Source organism: Furipterus horrens, unplaced genomic scaffold (assembly GCF_987537825.1).
Source record: "Furipterus horrens unplaced genomic scaffold, mFurHor1.1.pri manual_scaffold_10, whole genome shotgun sequence".
In the NCBI taxonomy this organism is placed as follows: Eukaryota; Metazoa; Chordata; class Mammalia; order Chiroptera; family Furipteridae; genus Furipterus; species Furipterus horrens.
Genome location: NW_028327180.1, coordinates 127371 through 149774, shown reverse-complemented (window position 1 = coordinate 149774; position 22404 = coordinate 127371). Strand labels below are relative to the sequence as shown.

At 45.3% G+C, this 22404-nt stretch overlaps 1 protein-coding gene across 1 annotated transcript; it reads right to left on the bottom strand.

Moving 5' to 3' along the window:
- Window positions 1–745: 745 nt before the first annotated feature.
- On the bottom strand, window positions 746–22393 carry AP1AR (adaptor related protein complex 1 associated regulatory protein). The gene is made up of 10 exons (XM_090288456.1): window positions 22250–22393; window positions 15153–15201; window positions 13704–13730; window positions 11765–11790; window positions 9154–9250; window positions 8048–8146; window positions 6218–6276; window positions 5544–5617; window positions 4692–4820; window positions 746–2573 (listed from the first exon to the last, which is right to left on the bottom strand). Exons 1-10 carry the CDS (start codon window positions 22321–22323, stop codon window positions 2293–2295), a joined length of 915 nt encoding a protein of 304 aa, XP_090144582.1. The 5' UTR covers window positions 22324–22393; the 3' UTR covers window positions 746–2292.
- Between the last annotated feature and the right edge of the window lie 11 nt (window positions 22394–22404).

Genomic DNA, 22404 nt, shown 5'->3' with positions numbered 1-22404 from the left:
GGTCCTTCCATGCACAGGACATGCCCCACTCTCCCGCCTCCCCGGGACCTGCTGTCTCAGTTCACATGGCAACTCCTCACAGAAGACTCCCTTGACTTGTCAAATCCAGTCACTTGGTCCCTTGCTATCCTTCGTCCTATCATCTTGTATATTTCCCAGTTCTATGTTGTGATTTTCTATTTCTGTGTTTACTTGTTATTGTCTTATCTCTCTCACCAGAGTGTAAACTAAAGAGCAGAGACTATTTTTCACAGCTATGTCCCCGTCACCCTACCAGACACAGCAGATTCCCTGATATGTATTCTCTGAGTAAATCAAGGTCATTTCTAGTGCTTTTATAAACATGTAAAGAAAGAAATTTAATGTCCTTTTCTGTCCTGGCTGGTGTGGCTCAGTGGGTTGGGCACTGTCCACAAACAGAAAGGTTGCAGGTTCAATTTCTAGTCAGGACACGTGCCTGGGCTGCGGGCCAGGTCCCCACCTTGGGGCACGGGAGAGGCAACCAATAGATGTTTCTCTCCCTCTCTCTCCCTCCCTCCCTTCCCCTCTCTAAAAATAAAAATAAATAAAATCTTTTTAAAAAAATCCTTTTCTTAGCAGCTGAAGCACATTTTCCAGTTTAGTTCCAGCCTGGTTTCCTAATTATCTCCTTTCTGTCTTCATAGCAGATTGAATAAAATAATTATGTCAGAAGTCAGAACTATTGCATGTTTATGGAGTAAACCAAGTAATAATAAAAAATTAGTTTTTAAATGTAAAAAATGTGTTTATTCACAATCCTTGAGAAGTTACCATTCCTTCAAAAAATTCTTTATGAACAAAATGCCAAAAAAAGTACAATAGTAGCTTATTATGCCAAACCAAAAATATACATCTGATGTATACAAACTTTAAAAAGCATAGCACAGGCACTGTGAATACAAATTACCTTTAAAATATTTCCCATGACATAGTTACAACTTAAATTTTAAGACAGACGTAAATAATAAATCACCTAATATGTTAACATATTTCAAGTGTCGTATTTATTTCTATGAGATAAAAAGATGAAACTATAGATGTCATTGCCTAGCAGTTCAACTATTGACAGAATCACGTGATTTCTTTTTTAAGTATAGCAAGGACTTGAAGCTACTATTTACATCTGGACCTTCCTATATTATTGAGAACATGCACTGTCACTGTTGCAAGAAAAAGAAAAGAAACATGAAGGAAAAAAATCAGGATTATCTTACTGAAATCATATCGATCTTCAGCAAAATCAAGACAAGCAGTTATGGAGTATCTTATATCCCTGGCCTTTTAAATTGGTACCTAAACTTTAGAGAAGAGTTTGTTGTAAATCACAAAAAGTAGTTACATATATTGATATACTTAGTTCTATCCCATTAATGCACCTTGTATTACAAGGCAAAAGCAAACTTAATAAAAACCAGCAGATCCTTTCACACCAGAAAGGATTTGATTTACTTTGAAATACCCGTATTATCTTTTTAGGTTTGCTTTCTTACTAAACCATGCACAAAGAATATGTCCTGTGTAAAATCTTTCTAAGACCAATCATTGGAAATACAAAATTAAAAAAAAAAAAAAAGACACCTAGAAATTTAATATATCAACAAATTTAAAGTCTCTATTCATTTATAATGTAACAGGAAGTGAAAAACCTAAGTATGTCACTTTCTTCAGTATTACGTTTGATTACCAACTTTAAGTGTCCAAACCCGGGAAGCTGATTTTGTCACATCGTACCCTTTCTTTTCAGACGAAATGGATGAGAAAATATAATACTTGAGCATTTATTTAAGGTCATCTACTAAAATTAACTGTGCTCACTACAAGATAATAAAGTTTAAATCAGTGGTAGGAATGAACAATGCTGGGAAGAAACCACTATTCTAAATCTGAATCTGGCGGTCCGTCCTCACACTCCCTCACGTCTGCTGAGCATTAACACAAATGCCTTAATATTTTCATAGCTACTGAAATAAGCTTACAAAAACATACCAAGTCAAACTAATAAAATTATTCTTTAAATGAAAATCTACGAATAGCAAACAGGAAGCTATAACGGAGTTAAAACAAATGGAATGGACGACACCACAGACCCATCACTTGTTTTTGGAAAACAAGGCAGATGATGAAATTGCACTTAGTTCGGAAGCAATTCAGATACACCCGCCATTCGCAGACTGTCTACCGGCAGTGACAACACGGTTCCCACCTCCCTGCGACCGCCAGGCCAGGGGCGCGTCCAGGGGTCCGCCACGGCGGGCCCTACCGCGAAGCAGGTCACGCAGTTCCGCCCTCTCGCTTCTGCTGACCCGCATCGCACTGCTGGGCGCGCGAGTCGGGCAGCTCCAGGACGGGGTTCACAAACCCGCAGTACTGCGAGTTGCCGTTGTCGTCCAGGTCGGCTCCCACGAAGTCGCTCTCCCACTCCAGCCCGTTGGAGTCGTCGGAGGCGGACGCAGCGTGGCTTCCGGGCTTCCCGCCGGGGCCCCGCAGCGCGGCCCGCAGGATGTCCTCCTCGGTCTTGGAGCGCTCCCTCACCGGCAGCGCGCGATTCATTCCTGTCGTTGGAGCAAAGTTATTGAAAACCTCAGTGAAGAACAGAAAGCTGCATTAAAAGACCTCCTGTATTAACAGTGAAGTTTGTATTTAACAATCAGACTTGACTTGTGAATTAACTCTGATGGGCCCACCCTCCAGGGTGCCTCAGATGAGAACGCACGCTGCTACTCAGCCACGGCAGTTCTGACGCCACAATGGCCCTCCGAGGAGATGCAAGGTCTGAGGAGCGACAGCTGAGTCTTCTGTGGACAAACCCGTGAACCCGCCCACGCCTTTCCTACCAGAATGTCCTTTCCCGGAGGTAACGTGACCCTAGTGATAATGACAACAGCTTGCGCTCCTGCAACCCGTGCACACCAGGTCCCGCTAACGCGCCACGCCCGGTCCGTGTGCTGTGCACACCGCTCATCCTGCTCCGCTCTGCGGCGGGCAGGCGGGCGGGCGAGCAGAGACTTTCCAGGGAAACTATTCTTGATCTAATTCTGAACAGAAAGAAATTGACCAGTAAACCGAAAGTCTCTATAAATTCTTGGAAGAAAAATACAACATCATTTTATTGGCAAAGGGAAGAGAGGAAGGAAGGATGCATTTTATTGGCAAAGGGAAGAGAGGAAGGAAGAATGGAAATTGGTAAGTGTAGGATCAACATAAGTAATAGAATTAAAATCTAGGACTAGAAAAGGGATTATAAAAAAACACCCCAAGACACAGTCAGTAATCTTGTTTTCTGACCTTAAAGAATCAAACCCTACAGCAATAAAATAACATTTAAATCTGTATCACTGTTGTCTGTCACTCCTGAAAAATCACAAAGACTCCACCCAGCAGAGCAAGATATTTCTACGAGCAAGATAAAAATAGGAGCTGCGTGTTAACAGAATTCTGTGGATTGGCATTTGGTTGCGTAACACTGTGTCTAAAGGAAGCTGGTTTATAATGGCTCTGTCCTCACCTGGCTAATGACTAATTCTGTTAGTGATTTAAATAATGACCTCAAAAGTTATGCTATCGACAAATCTACATAGCATACAGCACGGATGACAGAATCAGAAATTAAAATAATTGAAGGGCTTCAGATCAAGTTGAACAAGGTGCTAAAAAAAGAAATCAACTTAGAGTCTGCTGATGGGAATCCACACTTAATCTTCGCCAAAAGGCCGAGAAGTGACTGCTGATTGGAATGCAAATGTGCAATAATGTACATACAGGAGTAGGGACACAGCATGTAGATGAAAGGAAGACTTAAGTTCACGCAACCTTTGGTAAAATTATCCGAGTCCTCACGGTGTCTGTTTCTTCGACCAGAGGGTTTCTAAAGTCCATTCCTTCTCAAAACTCTATGGAACACTTAATGCTTATTATTTTTCTTAAAGTCTTGTATTCTACAACTGGCTCTTCCTTTTTGGATATCTATTCCTTAACATGAAAACCTGGGCTTTATTCAGTGGAATAGCTTTTTCTGAAAAAAAAACCACATTCTAGCCATAATTTTGGGTACTTACTATTTGCAACACACTGTACTAGGTGTTTTATAAAAATTGTATTTAATCTTCACAACACTCAAGCTTTCATTTGTTCAAATATTTATTACCTGCTTGTTCTGTGCCAGGCAGGAAGGACACACCAGTGCATAAATCATCCTTCAAATCAGGTTTATTATACCCTTATTATGTAAACAAACTGCAGCTTAGAAAGGTAAAGAAATCTACCTACACTACTACATCTAGGAAGCTATGCAGGTAAAATTCGAACTCATGTCTGTGTCACAGCTTTTGTACCCAGACACCAACAAAGCGCCAACCGACATACAATGAACCAGGGTAATTAACTATTGCTGCCCACAGGGGGGCAGCAATTCTTCTTACTGATGATCAATGGGCTGGATTCTAAATCATTAAAACGAGAAATTGACATTTATTCTCTAAATCTTTAGAAACGTTAAAAATTGAGCAACTTTCAAAGTTTATTAACAAATGATAATCACTAATATGAGTCCAAGAAAATTTTTATAGTAATTTCTCAAAGTCTTGCATTCATTTCAGTTTAAAGGAAAATACAAAGTTGATTTCTATAAATTAACACATTAAACATTTCAGGTAAATTGAGAATAAAAATACCTTCTTCATCTTCCCACTCCAGATCTAAGGATGTGCTGTCATCGTTCCCACTAGTTGACTTAGTTTTGGTCATTAAATCACAACTGCTTTCTGTATTTGGGGTCAGAACGGTGGCATCTGAAGAGAGTCCTAGAACAGACACCAGATGTAACTGAACGCGAGCGCCTGTGCCTCCACCACAACCACCGGTTCTGCAATCATCGTCTCTCCAAACACTGCCATTGCTTTTGCCGTCACAAGAACCCATGACCGAAACCAGTGCGTTTGTACGTTTGTTCAGGACAACACACAGGGACTTTCCCCTCTCTTCTTTTTTATGCTTTGCCATCTAGCAGCCCAGTAAACACTACAAATTTAAATGCATTATAATTTTTCAAGCACAATGAGCTCTCGGTGTTATTCTCAATCGTCTGTTACAACGTGGGGCCAAAAGCAAACGAAAAGGAAAAAAACGACAAACACGCTTCCGTTACTGGGAGTTTCCACTTTGCAAATGTGGAGAAAACCATCTTCATCTTATGGATAATTTGTAACAATTAAAATAAATACACTTTGCATGGCTCCCCCGCCTCCCCTTTCTTTTTCAGGAGGAGGTGGAGTCAGAAATGGAAAGCAGAGACCCTGACTCCCCATATGAATCCACAGAAGTAGTCTGAGACTGTGTTTTGGTCCAACCCCTTTTGAAAAAGGAAAGATGATAGGGTTTAACCCAGGACCCCTAACTGGCCTGTCTAGGCAACACGAATGGCAGGGTAGGGAGTCCCACAGAAAGAGCCAGGATCTCCAATGATCACCTCTTTAATGTACATAAAGGAAACTTTAAATGTTCACAGAATATTTTAAAAGACTTACTACTACTTCGAAAAACTTCATATTGTGACTTTATATTTCTCAAACAAGATTCAAAGTCGTCTTCTGGTCCTGAACTGTAATAAAAGTGAAATAATTTTTTTATAGTCATAGTAGAAATTAATGATGACATTTTGGCTTAACAGTCTGTCCCATACAAATTCATAATTACTGTACAAATAGAATAACTGAATGAAAATAGGTATCAGTTTTCTTAATGTTAGCAATAAATTGAAAATGAGATTTTGGTTAATCCTGATGTCAAATCTCCAGAGCCTCGCCGTAAGTCCAACTTTACAATTTATAATAGTGACGTGTGGAAAGGCTCTCTGAATGAGGAAACACTCTTCCGACAACAATCCCACACACTTTACTGTGAGAGAAGACAGGGGGAAGGAAACACCAGCAACAAGACAGAAACACCTCATCCCAGGCTTTCAGGGCGAGGTGGCATCATTTTCTACCCAGAAGATATGACCACTCTTAAAAACACAATAGAGCCCATTTAAACAAATGATGCTAATTTTTCAAAATAAAGAAAGCAAATGGTCCCAGTATGTTTGCAAGATCGTGTCTTTGAGAAGCAGTCACATTTCAGGGAACATGCAAACGTGTGTGTGCACAGACATGCAGAGACAACATTTTCTACCAGGTGAGGAGGGTGTCCCGCTAGTCACCTTGGACACTCGGCACTGGTGGAGGGGCGGCGTCCGTGCCCGGCGCTTGGCCTTCCCTGCTTTGGAAACACGAAGCAGAACAAAGTCACTGCTGCACAAATGTGGCTGCTAAGACAGTTCGTGCAACGCCAAGATGCACTCTTTTGTAGTTTAAAAAAAAAAAGACTTAGAGAGTTATTTTATTGAAGTCTTTTCCCTTAAATTCACCATTGTTCAATTCTACTTTGTCATATTTATGGGCAGAATTTCTCTCAATTTATCAGTGTGCAATCCCTAAGTGGGCAGAATATTCAGCGTTTAAAAAAAATAACTTTAAAAACGTGAGTGTGTGTGTATGTACGTGTGTTTGTGTATATATATTTAACATTCTTATTTCACCTAAGAAGGGCCAGTAACTGGGGAAGTGAAGGGCACAAACGGACTGCTGAAGGGCACGGGGCGTCCTGCTCTGGGGGAGAGCAGCGGCAGGGCCCGAGAGGACCGGGAGAGCGAGGCTCTGACAGAGACCAGCTGTGCGGCCCTGGCGTGTCCTTCACGCCCCGCGTCTTCATCTGTAAGTTACAGAGGCCGCATGGTGCGCAGCAAACGCCCAGGGCTGCGCCCCTGCTGGGGAGGCTGTGCTAGTGGGGAGACTGTCGCGTGTTCCCATTTCACGTCAGTCTGGGAAGCTGCACCAGCAACGCCTTGTCTTCAAAGGCAAGCAGCAGAGAATTTATGACAGTAAAAGGAGCTGTCTACATTATAACCAGAAAAACTTTTATTTCTTAGTGGAGGTGAGTCAATTTTTAAACTTTCCCACTATTTAGAACTAAAAAAAAAGAGAGAGAGAGACATTTCCCACGTAATGTGATGATTCTGCCAAAACACACACAGGAGTGAGAGCTAAAACACGGGCCACACAGAAACCACTGTGCCCGTGACAGGTGTGACTGTCCGGTTTCTCTGCGCTCCAGCAATTGTCTGTGACGTGACCTCTGTGCTGCATTGTTCACACGGCAGCAGAGCATTCACAGAGGCAAAATGGGTTGGCAGATACTGGGCAGGACACGGGCCAAGCACGGCTGAGCCCGGGCTCAGGCTCTGCCACGTACCAGCTGTAGGATCCGAAGCAGGTACCTCACCTCCCTGTCCCTTGTCTTCCTCGTTCATGAAACGAGGACTCAACACACTCCCCATCTCCTTGGATTGTTACGAGGATTTAAAAGGATGGAACTTGTGAAGTGTTTAGAACAACAGTCCCAGACACTCAGCTGGGGCTCCGTCACGCCATCTGGCAGAATGACAGCACTGCAGGCTAGCAGCACAGGGTAAGATCCGGCAAACCTGCCACCTTCTCGGACAACGTGCCAAAGATATCTCAAGACCCAAACTCCCAACCCCCCAAAGACAGAATAAAGGAGAGAAGTGCGCGGTGTCCTGTGGGCAAAGCTGCCCGGCTTACCTGATTCTGGGAAGTACAAGAAATTCTAGCAAGGACTTGTTCTTTAAAAAAAACTAACAGAATTAAACTTCCAAAGGCTGTTTTTGCCCTGTTTCTGTCTAAGAGCATATTTACTTTTCGAAAAGAACACGGATCTTAGAAAACTAAAAACTGGTCTTCAGGACAAACCCGGGTGAACGCCTGCTAATCCAAAGCAAAGCGGCATTCGGAACGAGGCACGTACTTTGATGGATGTTATTTCCAGCTGTTAGAAGTTTAACTAACTGGAAGCAGAGGCACGAACACATTTGTCAGACAGAAAGCCCTGGACTCTAGGGGGAGGGAAGTGCCGACTCGGCCGTCAGAGAAACCAGGAGCAGCAGCCGGGCGGCGCAGCCGGTCTCCCTCACCTCCTCGCGCCTCCGCTGCACGGCTGCCCTGGCTGCTTCACGCTGGGCAGCGTATGAAGCTTCCTCTTCTAGTCTTAACTGCTCCTCCTGTAAGGCTAACTGTGCATGAACAAAACAGTAAGGATTAACAAAAGCAGAACCTGTCTAACTGCTCTAAAAATAAAACGCTACTTATAAAATAAAAAATAAATCATTAAAAAATTGATCTCTATAAAGCACAATGGAATTGAAAATTGTGTGATTGCTCATTTCAGCTTCTCCTTTTACAGCATAGCTCAAATGAGGTCAATCACATATTGCAGAATTCTTTAGAAGCTGAAATTATGAAGTGGCAGCATCTAATCTGCATAGATACAAAATTGCTTTGTTCTCAGAATTCTCCACAACCATCCAATGTCTGTCCCCCGACTAGTGTGACGGTCCTGGGCCTCCTGAGACCCGAACACACCCCCCCAACCATAGTGAACTAAGTGAGCGTCCAGAGCTCACATGTCTCCTGAATTCTTACTATCAAGTTGTTCAAAAACGACTGTCCAAGTTAAGTTCTTGTCATTCTAATAGAATGCAAACTGCTTTAGTGGTCATCTACTGCACTTCAAATAAAAGGCATCAAATTTCAACAAAATTATTTTTCTTTAAGCTAATATTATTAGCCGATATAGATCATCTATTGTAATTACAGGCCATTTCATGAATACGTTAAAATAAGCACAACATTTATAACTGTTAGGAGTACTTGGTTCACTTACTAAGAACAAATTTGTCTGAGTCAAACATAAAGATATTTTTAAAAACTATACTTATTGTGAAACAGTAACTTTTTAAAATTGGTTTTAAACACACAGGTGCATGTATCCTGCCAGAGTCCTGAGTTCTAAATTAAGATATTATTTGTAGAATGTATTCCCTTCATTTTTGGCTGCATATGATTGCTGATAAAGTAAATTGAAACAAATTCTGACAGACTGAAATAATTTTTAACTTTTAAATAATTTCATTTGTATATGTCTAATACAGGTCCAATGACCTTGTATGCTATATTATTTAATGACAACTTTCCCCTATAAACACTTTATAATAACATAGAAACATAAAGGACTATTTACCTCTTTTTGAATTTTCATATCAAGAGCTTTCTGCTTTTCAGCAATAGAATCATAATGCCTCTCTCTTAGGTCAACAATTTCTTCCTCAGTGAGAGGCCTGCACAGAAAAATGAGGGTGAAAAAGAAAGAAAAGAAAATGTCTGATGACCAAGTCCAAATAAAACACTCAGAAAACCAGTGAAATTCTGAAATTTTACTATAAAACCTTACTGACGCAATCTGATGCTCTCCAGTCTGACACCTGCTGTAAGCTGGCAGAACGCGCAGTAAGATGACAGATGATCAGTTATTTCTAAGCACAACCACCTCGGAAGAAACGTTGGCTCCGCCCAGCCGTCTGGCCACCCCCCCACCCCCCACCCCCGTTCCCACAAAACACCCCAGTCCTCTGCCCTGGTCGCGTCCCGGCTGCATCCCATCCAGCCCGGTGGGCGCCGCGGCAGATCTGCGCCCCCTTCCTGAACCTGGCTAATGACCCCTCGCCCACTGACCCACGGACCAAGGGTGGGACTCACCCTTCATGCTGAGAACCGCCCCAGGAAACCCAGCGGGTCTGACCCTCCGCCCCCAGCAACAGCCCTTTCCTCGCGCGGCCAGCTGCCCCCCACACCCCCGCTGAACCCGCAGCTCCTCATTCGGACCCTGTTTTCTTCAGGGTCCCTTGCGCCCCACTCCGGGGGGCTCTGCCGCTGCGGACTGAGGGCCCCCCTCTAACTAGACGGGGTCCCCGGCCTGCGCGAGGTCCCCCCCGCCAGCCCACTCCCGACGCAGTCACACCGCCGCCGTCCCCACCACCCCGGGAACCGGGACGCCCCGCCGGCCGCTCCTGCACCCCCAGCCCACGCCTGCTCCCGCCGCTCCCGTGGGAAAGAAGGAAAACCCTTCACCTGACCTAGGTCACCTCCAGCTACCGCTCTCCCCTCAACCCCGTTTCAGCCCCGGTCCCAGAAACGAAGCGTCCCGCACCGACGGCGCGCCCAGCGCTCGGCCCCTTCCTTCCCCATGCGACGCGTGCAGTAACTGGGCCGACGCCTCGCAGCGGCCCTATGAAGCCGACAGAGGTCACACGTGCGAGGGGGCGGGGTGGGGACGGGTCACGAGTGGGCTGTCCACGCCCCTCACTCGGGACGTGGGCAGTGCAGCTCCTTGCTCCTGGCAACTGTGGGCCACCCCACCCCGCTTTCTCAGCGGTCACTGCAGCCCCGTCGGCTTCCGTCGCTAATAACTAATAATTCTGGCGAAGGCAGTTGCCGGCTTGCTGGCACAGTGTGCGTCTAAGTCATTGCTCCTCCGGTCCCCGCGACAGTGCCGCGTCCCGGCAGAGCGCCAGCCCGCATCTGTCCGTGCGTCTCCCGCGGGCCCTGCGTCTCCCGGGTCTTCGCGCCCACAGCTTCCTGGCTGTCTCCACTCTTCTCAGTCCGCCATTTGGTCCTCAGGCCGCTGCTCTGTCCAGACTTCCGCCGCCCTGTCCTCGTTCCCAGCCTCAGGTAGGTGCCGCCCATACCGGCCCTGGTCTCACCATGCCACCTGCAGGCGACGTCTCTTCCTGCTGTTCCTCTGGCTCTAACGTCTGCCCAGGGTTTTATTATTGATGTTTTTCAGGTCTAACTTACAATGAAATGCAAACTTTAAGTGTTCAGGTCCTTAAATTGTGACAACTGTGTACACTTGTGTAACTGCCAACGGGCACAAGGCACAGAGCATTCCCATCCCCACCCAGTCCCCTCGTGCTCCCTCCTTCTGGGCAGCGCTCCCACCTGTTCATCCGGTTTCTCACCTGGAAGCCCCGCCCCCCGCCGCCACCTAACAGTCACCACTAATCACACCTTCAGGATTAAGCCCCCTGTCATCTCCTTCAAGGCAGACACCAGACACACCTCCCTGCACATCTGGGTGAAGGGCCTCTCCGCCAGGCTTTGCTGGCACGTTTTGTAGCTGCTGCGCAGCTGTTTTTCTGGCCTCCCACTGACGCTGTCACGTGCAGGAGCCCCCTCCACGCCTCCTTCCGGTGGAGAGAACCATGTCTGGCTTGTCAGTCCCAGGGCCTAGCACAGTGCCGGCCATACAGCAGCTGCTTAATAAGTGTTTGCTCAACTAAACTAGGTAAAGAAACACATTCAAAAGATGCAACGATATATGTAAATATTCGCTTGATGTTAAGAACTCTCAATTTTGAATTAAAGATAGATGGTTCTTTTCTAAGCTATTCAAGCAACTTTAAAACAATATAAAGAGGTTGCTTAAATAAGAGCATTATGGTTCTAGTTGCCATGGAAAGATAGTTTAAAACCTGGAAATAGTGAAAACAAGCTTTAGAATGTTGTAAGAAAGTGACAAAAGATAAACTTAAAAATTTGGAAAAAAAGGAAATCGTTTTTTATAAACAAACAAAAAAACATATAACAACTTAGGTTCAATAGGAAAGCACCCAGGCACTATGCACATTGAATCATTTAGTGCTCAGAGCAATCGTCTGAGATATGTCTTGTGCCTCAATCCTGTCGGAAGAGGGGAATCGGGGTCAGAAACACATGTTCGGAGCAGCCCGTTCCTGGAGAGCTTCTGCGATTCTAACAGAAGCTACTCAGAAAACAAACAAGCCGAACCTTACCTATGGCTGCTTCCTGGACTTTCCCCCTGTACAAAAATTAAACAATTAAAAATTTCATTAGCTGAATTCTATTTCAAGCAAGACAATAAAAATTATATTTAATCAAAACATTCCCACTTATCTTTTTATCATAGTACACAAGTTTAATTATTAAGTGTTTAAACTAAAAGCTTTAAAATTTTACTATTTTGGACAGGCACAATTTAATTTAATATTTAGCTTAATTATATAACAACACATTGCAGGATATTTCTTAATTTTTCTTACAAATACCTGTTCTATACCCAGTGAACGTCCAGGGTCAGGCTGGCACCAGGCAACCTGGTCTCTGTGGCCCGTCACTCGCGAACTGTGTGTGTGCAAACTCACGTATCAGCACCCTCACAGCCTGCGCGCCCCGTTCCCCGGCCAGGGGGTGGGGGGGCAGTCAGGGACCAGCAGCGGCAGCCCCCCAGGCGCCGCCCACCCCCTCGGCCCGGCAGCCTCCGCAGAGCTGACGGCCTTTGCCCTGTTCCAGCTCTCATGCTGTGCTCTTTTTGTGCACGCCACGTTGTTTTGTAGTTTTATGTTTTCATTGGTGATTTCCACTGCTTAAAACGACCCCAGGCACAGGGCCGAAGTGCTGCCCAGTGTTCCTAAGCACAGGAAAGCCGTGACATTTTCTCTTACGGAGAAAACACGTGTGTTAGATAAGCTTTATTCAGGCTGAGTTGCAGGTCTGTTGGCGGTGAGTTCCAAGTTAACGAGCCAACAATGTATATGAAAATAAGGTGTCAAACAGGAACATGAAACAAGATTATATGTCGACCAACAGATGGAAATGCTGTGAGCAGAAGCTTGCAGGAACCTGATTCTGTTTACGCCCTAGTCACTAACTCAGCATCACAGTAACTTAAGAAAACATAACTACCTTGAATGACAACTCTTTTTGTTTTCTTTCACAGGATATAAAATTACCTATAGGTTGTTTTTTTTACCTCCAAAGCAAACCACAACTAATTTCAAGACTGATTTAGGTTCATGTATCTGTCTTATATAAGCTCTTCACATCTGACAGTTAAAACACATGACAAAGTAACAGCAGAAATAAAATTCTAAATGGTTCAAATGAATCTAGGAAAGAGCACTAAATGTAGTTCAACCCAACCAAACACAGAGTGTGATGGGAGAGGAAGAGACTGGCTAGCAGAACCAAACCACACAAAGACCCTTAACCAAACAGAAGCACCTTCGGGAAACACACGAAGCCACAGTTCTTTTAAAAAGTGTATGGTCCTGCCCAGGTGGCTCAGCTGGTTAGAGCATCATCCTGAAACGCCGGTGCCACGGGTTTGATGCCCGGTTTGGGCGCGTATGGGAGGCAACCAACCAATGTTTCTCTCTCTCCTCCGCAACCCCACCTTTTCTTCTCTCTAAAACTCAATGAACATATCTTCAGGTGAGAGGTAAAAAAAGATAATGGCAGAAATCAGAAACTGATAGTAGAATGAACATGTACAAATTCCACTCTCAGAAATCCATCAAAGCTATGGCTAAAGAATAGGTCTACTCCGGACTGCTGAGGAATTTTATGTACCTAATGGCAAGAGGTTAGAAATACTCCTTTTTAGAGTTCCTTGAGTTCTAAAGAATGTCTTTAAAACCTGTTTTATATAGCTGATATGTATAATATACATAACTGACATACAGAACTACATATTAGTTAAATTACATATATATGTTCTATAGCACAACTAGAATTATAAATAATTCTGAATTATTTGCTAATACAAATTAGTGAAAGAAGGAAATAAGGAACAGAGAAATAAAAACCAAAAGATAAAAATTCTAAAATAAAATAAAATGAAATAAATGCTATTTAAACACTAATTAACTTTTAGAACTAATTAGGTAAGTAATAAAAACGATGTGAATTTTATACTACAATGGAAATACTTACTTCATCACTTTCTACCAGATTCTCAAACTGAAATAACAAGAAAGCAGGTGTTAGGAGAAAGATTTGTTTAAGGCACCTATTCCACAAAGAATTATGTCACATTTTCATTTAAAAAATAATGCATCTTTATATTTGTAAGATACTTAAGTATCTTTTTATACATCAGTTCATTTGATACATATTTAACAATCCTACAAGGTAGCTAAGACAAGCTATCTTTTTGATTGATGACTTTACATGAAAAAAAAAAAAATTACAGAAAGTTCCCACAGAAATCAGAAACTAATAAACAAAAACTCCCCCTGAACTGAGTATTTCATGCACATGTTTTAAACCCACATTGCCAGAATTCCCACTTGAATTCAGAAAAATCTAATGTTATAAAAAAAAAAACAGGGAGACTGAAAAGATACCCAAACAAGAATTTCTCTTATAACATTTATATTTGGTATCTATTCATTCATGTAACTATTTAGTGCCAATCTACTACATGATGGTCACTGCTCCAAGTACAATGTCATTCTAGAATAGAAATGTCAACAATCCAATCATCATGTGATGAATAGGAGGTAAAATTACCTAAATAACGTTATTACCATTAAAATATTTGAAATATAAATAATTTGATAAACAACCACTTGAAAGAAAAAAGGCTTTTCTTGTTCATATTGGCCTGTTGTCTAAAGATCAAGAAAACAAGGAAAGGTTCAGAGAATATAGGAATCTAAAGGGATTACTTCAAACTGTTTAAAATTATGATCTTGAACTATTCTTTGAATTGGTTTGTGATTTTTTTAAAAACTAATTTCTGATTTATATGCCTCCTTAGTTAACAGTGTTCAAGCCTTGAAGCCAGGCATCTTGGACTGGGATTTAAATTCTTACGGGTCGTGTAACACAGCCCCATTTCTTCACCTGTCCAAGCCTCTGATTCTCACGCCTACAATGGGGTGACTACCCCCCTACAAATGAAGCACAAGGACAGTCACCAACTATGCAGGGAGGAGGCTGGTGATGGCAGCTTCTGTTTCAGTGTTTACAGACGACACAAAGTGATTCCGAGGGTCCTACTGTGGAGCCGCTTCAACTCAACTTGCTCTTGATTCGGGCACCCTCTTCCCCGGGCAGCCCAGCGCCAGCCCCAGAATCCCTGCCTCACTGACCCAAGGGCACCCTGTCCCTGCGTTGTGTGGGGCAGGAAAACACAGCACCACTACTTCTTGAGTAGAAATGGCGATCCTATTAGGAAAGAGCTGGATATTCTGCCCACTTCTCCCCACTCCCCCTTCCACCAGCACCCCAATTCTCCTCCTCACCAGCACCAATAACAAGGAAATACAGATGGGCCACACAAAATTCAGGCGCTGATCCTTCCCCTTAATTGAAAAAAGCACCTCCCACCCCCGTCCATGGTGCTTGTATCCAATCAAAATGAATGACTCTCCTTACCTCTATAGTTAAATGCTCACCTCTTGAGCATGTTCTAAAATATTTGGATCTGCGAAGAAAAACAGAAAGACAACTTTAAAATCAAAGTTAATCGTAAAATAATTAAAATAATAAGATAAAAACATTTTCTCAAGAGCACCTTAAATTCCTTAACATATAGTATATTTATAAAAACAAACCACCGAAGCCCTGGCTGCTGTGGCTCAGTGGATTGAGCGTTGGCCTGCGAGCCAAGTGTCACTGGTTCGATTCCCAGCCAGGGCATATTACTAGGTTGCACGTCAGGTCCCCAGTTGGGGGCAAAAGTGAGAGGCAACCACACAGTTAAAAAAAAAAAAAAAAAAAACCACCGAACTTACCTAAGAATATATATAGTCCAGATTTTTAAACCTAGTGGTGAGTTTAAGTATTTAGTCAACCAATATTTTTCTATTGGCACTAATAATTACTAAACCTGTAATACTTTCATTTACTACATTTATTACATAAAATACAAGCAAATTTTAAAATGGATCTCATTATTTTTACTGTATCAAGAAAAAAACCTCATTAAACTACTAAGGTACTAAATATTTATAATGGGAGTATCTCCTGGGTTTTGTTACACGTAAGCAGAACAGAACCCTGAAAGGGTGGGTGCCAATGTGCCAACAGCGCTTCTCTCTGGGTGCTGGGACCCTGTGTTTACACAAAGCCAGGTGCTTCTCATTCTCTTCCCAAGCCCATGCAAATAAAAATAATGACGCACACACATCAACCACATAATCTGTTACATTAATTTTTCCAACTAGGGCCAAATAATGACTTTAATTATTATCTTTCTCTGTACAATGTATACAATTTTCTCAGTTATACTTCAGTGAAGCTGACATTTAAAAAAATTAATCATTCTCCTCTGCTCCTTACATGCAGTCAAATAAGCACCTTTGTTACATCTGCTCTGCAGACATGTCCAAACTGCAACTACTAGCATGAGTGTCAGCACAGGACAAGCCACTCAGACTCCTTTACCATGGAAGGGCCAGGAGGTTATGACTTTCACTTATAATGTGGTTCCTGTTACAGCTGCCAAAGCCGATGGAGGACTGCTCACCGCGCCACCGAGTCGCCCTGACACCCGGAAATCCTGTGAATGGGTGACGTGCGCAGGGTTGTGTCATGTCCCCACGGCCCTGCTCAGCCCCAGAGACGCAGCCTGTGGCTTCTTTCAGAGTGACTCCATCTCACGTGGGTCTCCTCCCTCCCTGCCGCCTCTCTGTTCCCAGCAACACTGTCTTCCCCAAAGAGCCCTGCCTTCTCAGGACATTCCCAACAGGACAGCTTCTGTCTGTCCTCCTGCCCCAGTGACGCTTCAGGATTATTTGTTCTGGGACCCACTTGTTCATTTTTGGGGGGTCCTGGGTCTCCAACACCATATTGCAAATGACTCGGCTTTTCCCTATCAGCCTTCTTCACTGTCCGACTCTCACATCCATACGCAGCAAGTGGGAAAACGAGGGGGGGGGGTGGACGGTCTCAACCTTGGCCTCTACTGACATGTCTGTACTCCCGGCGACCTTTCCTGATTCTTCCACGGCCGCCCTCCCGAGTCTCAGCCTCCTCCTGGTTCCTCAGCCGCTGTCTGTGCCTAACGGAGGACGGAGAACGGAGGACGGGACCAAGGTCACAAAGGCTTTCACAATCTTGATGTAGTCATTGTCTGTGCAGAACTTGTGCATTTCTTCTGAAGCCACGATTTCTGTCTTCCCGACGGGCTGACGCAGTCCTGCTTTGCCGCTGTCTTCCTGGACGCTCATCAGAAGTTGTCCCAAACCCTGGCTCCTTTCTGCCAGGGCGGTGTGTCACCGGCAGAGCTGCGGTGACGGATCTTCCTTCCGCCTGAGGGTTCCTAGTGTCAGCGTTCCTGGACAGAGAGCTTCCCTTGAGTGTGTATTCAGGTGCATTAATTATGATGACAGCTGAGCTGCTGAAACAAAGACATTGCAAAAGCAATGGTTTTAAGAGAATAATAGTGGATTTTCTCTCTTTCTTAATAGTCTACAGTTCCCTAAAGTCGCCCATGGACTTTACATGGAGAGCAAGGAAGATAAAACATACTCCCCGACCTCGAGCTCTCAACCTGTCACGGAATAGACCAGGAGCCAGCAAACCACGACACATGGCCCAAAGCTGCCCGATGCCCATTTCTGTACATCGAACCTGACTGGGACAGTCGGGGCCATTTATTTGAACGTTGTCTCGGCTGCTTTGGTGCTAAAGTGTGCAACCTTGAGGAGCTGCAACAGAGACTTTGTGACCAGCCAAGTGTAATTATCTGACTCTTCACAAACACTGTTTGCTGATTCCTGACACAGAGGAGATTTGAGCCTGTGTAAAATACTGTTTCCTCAGGGAGATGAGGCTGTCTCAGGGTGCTGGAGCAGGCTTCACAGGGACGGCGATCTGCACGGATAAATACAAGTTCACCAGGACAGGAAGACAACTAACACACACAAAGGCAGCAGGCGGCGGCCAGCCTGCGTGCAGAAGGGACAGTGGTGGAGAACACGGGTTCACGAGTACCCCTGCCCTGTGCTGCCTCCCTCGTGCTCAGGGCGCAGAGTCTACCATTGTAATGCTACATTCTAAGGAAAACATGATCAGGCTGGAAGAACAGATTAAGGTTAGCTTATCCTGTCAGTAATTTAAACTGGATACTACTCTCAAGGGGAAGATTATCAACTATCAAGAAAGTTAATATACTAAGGTTTCAGAATGAGTTTAGTTTTGTGAAATTAGAATAGATTAAATGTTTTTCTTTTAATGTTATTCTCACTGGCATGTATGGACACAATTTTCTGAGTGAAAGAACAAAGAGAAATCTGGGAGAGGAAAACTGCACTATTTCATTCAGATACATATGGGAACGCAGACATTCGGTGGTCTGGATAGGCCGGCGTGAGGAGCCTCGGTGCACCCAACTGATTCTTGTCAGCAGGTAAATACGCTGCAGAGCCTCTGAAAAGAGCCCTGCTCAGAAGACATCAGATTTGGAAGAGGGTGGTTGAAATCATAGCAATGGGTGAAATTTCTTCAGGAGCAGATATACATGCGAAGGAACTGAACTAAGAAAAGACAGAGAAAAATGCCAAATTTCATAGACAGGTAGGATAAGAATATCAAGGACCCAAAGATAAGATCCAAGTGGCCCTGGCTGGGCAGCTCAGTTGGTTAGTGTTCTCCCCATGCACCAAGGCTGTGGGTTGGATCCCTGGTCAGGGCACATGCAAGAATCAACCAGTGATGCATAGAAACAAGTCCATGTTTCTCTTTCTTTCTCTCTATAAATACCAATTAAAAAATTTTTTAAAGAAGATAAAAGTTATGTTGCAGAGGTCAAGCACAGTTTCAAGAAAAGAATGGCCTGTCACACAGAATCAAGAGCTAAGTTGTTGATCTATATACAAGATACTCCAGTGACAAAGAACAAGGTAGTACACTGATAAATAATGGCAACCAAACATCTACCTACAAAATAAAGAGCCCTGAGCTATTAGACAAATATAAATTACATCAAGTTTTTATGATTACTCCTAAATTATTTGCCCTTAAAGTATTAGTTAACGATCTAGACCTAGAGCTGAAAAAAATACAAATAAAAACTATCAGGTGAGGAGTATAGGAGGGGGAGAAGATGGCGGCGGAGTAGAGGCAGTGTTGTCTGCTCGCTCCTATCACGGAGGGACTTCAGGAGCAAACGCGGAGGGGAGTGACTGAAATATAACAAGGATGCCAGCCTTTTAAACCAAGCACACTGCTGTCCGAGGACAGCCAACTGACCTGGAGTCTGCAAGAACCTTCCCCATGTGGGAAGGCCACCCTCCCCCCTACACCCCCACTCTTATTAGGGAATTATGGACCCAAGGGTAGGTAGGATGATGACCACACCCAGCTTGAAGCAGCTAGAAGAGCATGAGATCGTCACCGATTGTCCTCTATAAGATTATAACGGGTCTAAAGTCTGAGGGGGGAGGTTATTTTTTTATTGTTATAAAAATTAAGTCAATTAATGAATTAACACTAAAATAATAATAACATAGGAAAGGGAGAAACCGGAGAGATTGCATGCATGACCCATGGACATGGACTGGGGAGGGGTGGGATTGCTGGGGGAGGGGGTTGCAGGGCGGGTGGGAGCAAAGGGGAAAAAATGGAACTATTGTGACAATATAAACAATAAAATATACCTTAAAAAAAAAACTACCAGGTGAAAAAAAAAACCTAAGAGGTAAGATTTAACCTCATTCTGTCGTCGTCGTCGTCGTCGTCGTCGTCGTCGGCAGCCGTCCGTCTCGAGAGACGATGGTGTAGCTTCTTAAGAGTCTATCTGCACCGCCGAGAATGGTTGTGCAGTCTGACTCGGGAGTGACACGGTATCTGTCTCCTCCCGTGTTCAACACGGGAGGAGAACCTCATTCTGTAAATAACAGTTAATTATATATCCACCTGTGTCTACATGCTTACTAGAAACTCCTAAAGTAATATTAAAATTAATGTAAAACAATAAGTTAATCCAGAGATTCAAGAGAACTTGTGCAAAACTACGTTTACGGATTAAAGGAACTAGCATCATGTCATTGTATTTATTTTTTATTGATTGATTTTAGAGAGAGAAACATCTATTTGTTGTCCCACTTATTGATGTATTCTGGTCAATTCTGTGTGTGCCCCGACCTGGGATCAAACCATGATCTTGGCCCATCAGGACGAGCTACCTGCCAGGGCGCAGCACGTGATTTTAGGTGACAGTGTCTGCAGCCACAAGCTCTCGTTGTCTCGACAGGACTTGCATGTTCAAGTTCTTCCCATGAACAGAAGGGCACAGATGCAACCGTGACGCCCAGTTCCACACAGAGGCGGTGACGCGCCTGCCCGCCCCGCGCTGCTGCGCTCACGGCTGGGGAGCACAGCCCACAATTTTAAAGCTGTACTCGGAGGAAAATCTATGTGAAAGCACAAAACAAAAATCCTACGGACACTACAAAATGCAACCGAATGTGAAATGCAGGGCGGGGCAAAGGTGGGTTTACAGTTGTTCATTAGGAAAATAATGCAATAATTAATAAATAACAACAGGAAGAAACTGCTTCATGTACTCACAGCTGGAACTTTCACCCCACCCCCTCTAAGGGGTTTCTGCTCACCCAGTTAAGACTTTAAGACCCTGTTACTACCGTTAGACTGTAACGCCCACAACAAAACTACAAACGAAATGCTAACACAGCCAGAGATCTTGTGGTATGTAGTCCTCAGGCGAGGCCACACAAAAATGACCAGTAAATCAGGTGACTCTGGCCTCGTTCTCCTGTAAACGGTAGGGACATGGGCACGGAGTCTTTACGTCCTGATCTTTCCATTCGAGGGACACAGGGATCCTTGGAGCTGCTTGCCTGGGTATGGGGCGCAGTGTTACAGAAACAGAGGTGTCCAAAAACAAACCCCAGAGTTTACAGCTGGGGGATGGGGAATAGGATGCAGCTTTTAAGACGCCTTTGCATGCCTGGGGCTGGTTGTTAGCGTCTTTGTTATGTAAAATGGCTTTGATACTTCCAAGGCCCAAGAAGATGGGAGGAGTCTTGAACTGTGGGATGGTGCGGAAGGAGCCTCCAGAGCCTGCGCACGGCTCTGTGACTGGTCAGAACTGGTTGCCACACCCACTGCGTCAGAGGACGCAGTCAGGGATATATAAGCAGCTGCAGACGTTTTGGCTCACTCTCTCGCTCTCTGGCTCTCTGACTCTCTGACTCTCTCCATGTGTTTTGGAGAAGGGGGCTCTCCAGGTTGCTCTTTCTCTCGCGCTTCCTCCATGCGGCTTGGTGAAGGGGCCTTCTCCATCCCGATTAAAGAAGCTGACTTCTCCATGCGGTTCTGAGAGGGCTCTCCAGGCCGCTTTAAGAGGCTCTCGCCATGCGGTTTTGAGGAGAGGAGATCCACGCGGTTTGCAGGAAGAAGGCAGTTTACAAGGAGGCTGAGAATCCACGCGGTTCTGCATTGAGCGCTGGAGGGCACCACGTGCAGAAAGGACCTCCCCAATCAGGTTTGAGTGATTGGCAGCTACCGGGAAAGCTGACTGTGCCTAGGACGTAGGGAAACGTGTTTCCGCCTTTCTAAGGCTGGCCTGGTTTGGTGGGGGAGGCAGAGCTATGTGTTTGTGGGTGTTTTAAAGAACCTAAGACTCAACAGCAGAAATCCGCAAATAATCTAAATCTATATAACTGTTAAATAAACAGTTCCTTTTCTTTTCACTGAACTCTAGCACCGAGAGTTGTAATTCTGGCGGCGGGGAATGGGGCCCCTGACTAAACGGCCTGCGGGTTCTGTTTCCATCGGCGCGGCCGGGGTTGTTACAGCGGGGCCAGCGACTCCAGCACCAAACCCCAAACCTAACCCATCTGACTTCCACAGCCTTACGACCTGACAATGTTGGTTAAGTGGGACAGATCCCGAGAACCTCGGGGAAAAGCCGCACTTCTTAAACAAAGTGGCTTGGCCATATTTTCCATGCTAAGTGTGAATTCCTGGGACGTGTTTATCTAACAACAATAAAGCTAACTCCAGTGGACTTTGTTCTAAGCTCTTCCACACCCTGTAAAATAAAGGGCACACAAATGACTAATCATGACATTCAGTCCCGGACGACGGGCTTCCCGGGGCTTACACCGCTCGGGGCCTCTCCAAGTTCCCCGCGTTCCCCGCATGGAGAAGCCGAACGGCCGCCGAGACCCCGGGAGGCCGAGTCCTAGGACAGGCGTGGCTCGCCCGCATCCAAGTGGCTGCAGCCGAGAGCCGTCCGCGGCGCCCGCGCCGTCGGCCGGTGTCACTGGGGCACCGGAGCGCAGGATCCACGAGAGCTCCCGCAGGGCGTGTCCCGGGCCGCTGGGTCGGTCCTGCGCCCGCCCAGGAGGCCCCGCCGCCGGGGACGCGCCCACCGGGCGGGAGGCTTGACGGCGCCGGGCCCCCCCGCCCCGCTCGTCCCCAGGCCCCGGCTCTGACGCCCGCGAGGCCGCACGGCAACGGCTAGCCCCCCAGCCCGCGGCGGCGGCGAGGGCCTGGCTTACCCTCCGCCGCGCGGCAGCCGCCCCGCTTCCCGGCGGAGCCGCCCGAAGCACTGCGTCCAGCAGCAGTTGCCCATCGCCGCCGCCAGCGCCTCCTCCGCCCGCTCCAGGCCCGGCCCGCAGCCGCATCCGAGCCGCGCGAGTCGACGGGCGCCAGG

What these genes read in the sequence shown, in the direction of transcription:
- AP1AR (XM_090288456.1), bottom strand. Translation starts at nt 22,323, where the DNA reads ATGGGCAACTGCTGCTGGACGCAGTGCTTCGGGCGGCTCCGCCGGGAA. An exon ending in TGCAGCGGAGGCGCGAGGAG is followed by an intron (nt 6,277 to 8,047) that starts GTGAGGGAGACC and finishes GTGTTTCCAAAG; the next exon opens with CAGGGAAGGCCAAGCGCCGG. An exon ending in ACCAGTGCCGAGTGTCCAAG is followed by an intron (nt 5,618 to 6,217) that starts GTGACTAGCGGG and finishes CTTTTATTACAG; the next exon opens with TTCAGGACCAGAAGACGACT.